Source organism: Astatotilapia calliptera, chromosome 4 (genome assembly GCF_964374335.1).
Source record: "Astatotilapia calliptera chromosome 4, fAstCal68.1, whole genome shotgun sequence".
NCBI lineage: Eukaryota > Metazoa > Chordata > Actinopteri > Cichliformes > Cichlidae > Astatotilapia > Astatotilapia calliptera.
The window spans coordinates 31,329,819-31,334,738 of NC_137425.1; the positions used below are offsets into that span (position 1 = coordinate 31,329,819).

General features: G+C 40.1%; 1 protein-coding gene across 1 annotated transcript; it reads right to left on the reverse strand.

The window, feature by feature from the left end:
• Nucleotides 1-1,834: 1,834 nt before the first annotated feature.
• Nucleotides 1,835-3,432, reverse strand: hspb9 (heat shock protein, alpha-crystallin-related, 9). Its single transcript, XM_026166035.2, has 2 exons — nt 3,086-3,432; nt 1,835-2,556 (listed from the first exon to the last, which is right to left on the reverse strand). The coding sequence occupies exons 1-2, from the start codon at nt 3,304-3,306 to the stop codon at nt 2,094-2,096; spliced, it is 684 nt and encodes a 227-aa protein (XP_026021820.1). The 5' UTR covers nt 3,307-3,432; the 3' UTR covers nt 1,835-2,093.
• Between the last annotated feature and the right edge of the window lie 1,488 nt (nt 3,433-4,920).

Below are 4,920 nucleotides of genomic sequence, written 5' to 3' on the forward strand. Positions count from 1 at the left end.
AACTCAACCCTCTTCTGGGTGGCTCTGCGAGTGGGGCATGGGGATCTGGTGCCTGGGTTCACCTGGTCTCTGGCTGGGTGCTTCCTTGCACTGGGCTGGTCTGCGCCCTCTTTGTTGCCTTGCTGCATAGGGCAGTTTGGCCCATGCTGGGAAGTCCAGTCTGCCTATAGAGAATTTATAGAGCTGATCTTGGAAAAGCAAAATGTGTTTGGCACAACAGCACAATCAGATCTTAATACTGATTGATCAAATGTCAAATTTCATGTCTTCTGACATTCTGTCATTAAACGTCTCTGTTTGTCAGCAATGGGAGTTCATGTGCTCCCAGTGTGCATGTACTTTGTTTTGTTATGTTTGTTATGTGTTTGTATTAGATGCCAAGTGGTCTTTTACAAGAGTCAAATATGTGAAGAGCTGGAATGAGAGACCTATCTCACTACTGCTATGACCTGGTACGTATCTGTCGATCTGTGAGAGTCAGCTTCAATAAAACAGAGAAAAAGCTGTTTTTATACTCAGTAATCCATTAGTCTATGTAAGACCTTTCATCCACTTTGAAGATGTCCCTACAACAACCTTAAATATGTTGGATTGGTCTCTACAGCCTCTTTCGTCCAAGATTTGAAAAGTTTGCCCCATTTTGTGACATTTAATCAGGGTAAAAAGGCACCATTTGTGAAGCGTCATTTGCAGATCTTTTCACAGATACTTAATGAGGTCATTCAGTATGGTTTGGTGAAGGACATAGTTATTCCTGAATTCTTTTTTTTTCTGTTTTTACAAAGGCTTGATTTAGTCCTCATAGTCATCCGTCTGGTTATTTCTTCTATCGAGGTTAAACTTAGCTCTACAGAGCACTAATATTTTTTATTTTAGAATTATCAAGAGCACCATGCTTCAGGAAACACTTAAGGGTGCAGAAATAGATCTTAACCCTCGACCTGATCTATACCTCACTACAGATAATTGCAGAAGTCTTCAGGCAGTGCTTTGGACTTTGTGGATTGATTTTCATCCTGGCATGCAGTGCAATTGTTTGACCTTTCATACACAAATGTGTGTGTCTTTGTTGGCAATGTCAACAACTACAAGAATAATTAAACCAAAGAAGACCAAATTTTAGAATAGCACATCAAAGCATAAAGAAACTTTTCTTAAAGATTTCCTGATTTTTAATAAATTTGCAACATTCTGATAAAGTCTCATTGACTCATGTGGTACAATTGTTAATAATAGTAATCTAATAATGTTATCTTCTTATTTTGGTTATGTCTGGTAGGGTATTGGCGAAGATATTACCTTTTGTGCAGTTTTCCTAAAGCCCAAGTTAGTATCATTAAGTAAATTTAGTTATCTTATTTGCATTGGCAGCAGATCTTTAAGAAAAAAACAAATTAAAGGTATTGTCATAGAAAAGAAAAAGTAAGGTTAGGATTTGGTTAAACTAATCCCTCAGAAACTGCCAATGTTTCTGTTCCCTTTCACTCTATTCTGTTCACCTTTTCTAATAATGCCTTTATTTCTTCTCTTCTCTATCATGACACCCTCAGGGTAGGACTCATAAAATGTTAAACTGCTCCTTTTGTTTGTCACCAGCTCCAGCACGCCGGCAAATAACTTCGCCCCAGGAAACCAAATGTCACTTGAACCTTTTAAGGGTACTAATTCAGCCACCTTAGGGGAGTTAATGCCAGCTTTTAGGATTCTTCTTGTTCTCTTCCTCCATCTGTGTCTGCTGACTTCTTTTTACTCCTTCATTCTCCTCGTGTGAGTAGGCTGTTGGCACCATCATGTGGTCACAGTAGTCCTCAGCAAAAGCCAATTTTATATGATATTATTTTCCATTTGACACTTTATTTCATTTTTACAGTTGATACAAATTGCACATTGTTATAAAATAAAAAGTTGTCTTTATCTAATAATTGTAAACATTACTCATTGTAGAGTCTTTTTGTTGTGGAAGGGTGTATATAAATAAACTCATCAAAAATGTGCTTGTGTGTGTGTGTGTGTGTGTGTGTGTGTGTGTGTGTGTGTGTGTGTGTGTGTGTGTGTGTGTGTGTGTGTGTGTGTGTTTGGGGGCCACATATGCACTAGTCTCTTTGTTCTTCCTCTGTGTCGTCCTTTTTGATGGGAAACTCCAGCGATGTCCTGAAACGAATGGGTACCTGGCGTTCCTCTCCAGCTGTTTGCTTAGCCACAGGGGCATGGATACGCAGCTGTCCGTTATCCATCAGGGAACAGGAGAGGCCGGACAGATCCAGGTGAGGAGGCAGGTCGATCTTCTGGGCGAACCCTGCCTGAGAAGATGCAGAGGAGCAGAAGGACGCACAGGAGGATGAGGAAGAGCAGGACTGGCTCTCTTCTGCTCCGGCCTCCTTCATGGCCACGACCGCCAGACACCGGCCTTCCAGCTTGACAGTGATGTCACTGGGGGCATAACCGCGAGCATCTAGTGTCACCAGGAGGTCACCGTTGTTTTCTTTAGCTGGCTGGACTTCCTTGTGGGTCTCTGTAGTGGAAAGCTCTCTCTGCTGTTCTTCATCATCACTCAGCCTGAAAGTGAATCAGTATTAGAAATAATTTCTCCATCATTGCTCCGGACCCACAAAGGCTGTTAACCTTTTTATAGTTGTGTTTGGGGTAGGGTTTGGATTCTGCTAAAGCTTGCCTTATTTATTATTTTTATCATCATCGTATCTTTTCTTTTCTTTTCTTTACAGAATTTTCAATTTTTTATAAAACCCCAAATGTTTGAATGTCTAAACTGATCATTGACAATCCAAAAAAGCTTAAGCTTAAGATAGGAGTAGATCTTAGGTAGCATTCTACCTTTTTAATAGATTCTTTACCTGTTTAGAAAAGCCAAATAAAATATCTTTTAGTAGAAAATCTGATGCCAAAAATGTATAAGACTTCATTACCACTTTTAGCATTTTAGTATTTAGCATGTGGCTAAAACATGCCATAACTCTAGGCAGATCAGTGGTGATCTTATGGATGGTTAAGTTAAAACCAAATCTGTAGGTTTGAACAAACCCCAAATCAGGTATATCCACTAGTAAAATTGGGCTACTGTACATACCGCTTCAATGTGTTAGGCATTAGGGGCATCTGGTTGAAGTTGAGCAGCTGGGGCCCATCATAGAGCTGGCTCAGGAGGCTGTCAGCTAGTTTGGCTCTCCGGTTAAAGAAGTCTCGCTGGAGAGAAGACAGGGCTTCAATATTGAGAGGCCACAGCACCCGTTCATGACTGAAGAAAGGGTCATCGCCAAACAAGCTGGTCAAGGCTGCGTGCTGGGACATGATGTCAGTGTTGTTTTGATTGCAGGTTCCTGCCTCTGACTAGATATCTTCAGGGTCCAGTGAGAACTGAAAGCTTCCTCAGTTTTTCCGTATTGACTCTTCTCTTAGTTTGGGAATCTACACAGCAGTCCTTTATATACCCCAGCTGCTCTGTCCTGGCCCTCCCACCGTGCTATTTAAGCTCTATGAGCTCAGTGCTGCTTGCTAACATGTGCCAGTGAAGTCAGGAATACTCTGCCATTAATCAAAAAGCTAAAGACAACACATGGTCATAGCCTGTTTGGGTTTGTATGCACAAGGCCATGATACTGCTGGAGAAAATATGCTGATTTGTCATTCCTCATAAGTGACCCAGACTGGGACTTTGAAAGTGTGCTGTCTCACTGAGAGTATGTAGGATGAAGTAAATAATGACACAACACCTTTTAAAAGACTTTATTCACCTCTATGTTAAAAGCAAACACAAAATTCTAATATTTCTTTTTTACTATAACCAAAATGAATTTCTGCCTAGTAACTAAATTAACTTAAAGTTACTATTTTCTAAAAGCACTACAGTGTGCTGGATTGAACACTTGTTAAGGACATCAGAGTAACCTGAATAGCATGCCATTAGCTGCATTTAACTGACTTAGCTTGTAAATTACAGTTACACAGTCACACATTCAAACATTTAATGTTTGAATGTGTGACTGTGGACATATTTAATGTTTGAATGTGGCCAATAACACCAGCAAAGACCTTCACGTGGCTTGGCTGGCAGAGGTGATCAGTGAACAGACACCATAGGAACTTTGGATTCATGAATTGTGGTTGACAGAAAACATTCCTGTATAAACATTTTCTAAACTGTTCCTGAATATCAACAAAGCAAAACTTTAACTCCATTCTCTGCACCCAATGCTCACCTAAATCTAAAGCTGTGTTGTTAGGCCATGTCATTAATGGTATATGAGAGCTGTATGAGGGAGACAGGATTTTGACCAGAACTGTGTAAGGGGAGTAAGACTCTCAAGAGACAAGCCAATAGAGGGCCAGACATTTGAGCTAGAAGATGAAAGCTCATATCAGTCTTTGAAGAGCCAAAACTAGGGCAAAATGACAACATCAAAAGTTCTTTATGGATAAGAAGTATTGCTTAAGTTAGGGCTCTGAAGCTGTGGGATTTGGTTTCTCAACTGCTAAACAGGACACCCACCAGTTACAGTAATCCTCTGTCCATGGCCACAGCAGACTGAGGCAGCCTTGTTATGTTTTGTTTAAGAGAGTTCACACCTTCCAAATAGATTTATTCTTCTCCCACTTAGAGACATCATGATCATTTCTTACTTTGATTGACTGCCTAATCTTGAAGAATCAGTCTTGATTGATCTAACCGACCATAACTAGAATGTGGACTCGAGGTTATCTGAACATATCTTGAAGAGTATTTTTATCTCCAGAGTATTTTCAGTTTTAATGCTAAGTTCAAAGATGAGCACATCCATCTGACATCTCTTCTCCTGAAACCTGGTTTGCTATCTGTTTGACGTAATCAGTGGACTAGCTGTTTTGGTGGTTGCCCTGTTTTCTTATTTCATGCTGAAAAAACAATTTTAATCATTTCAACCCATT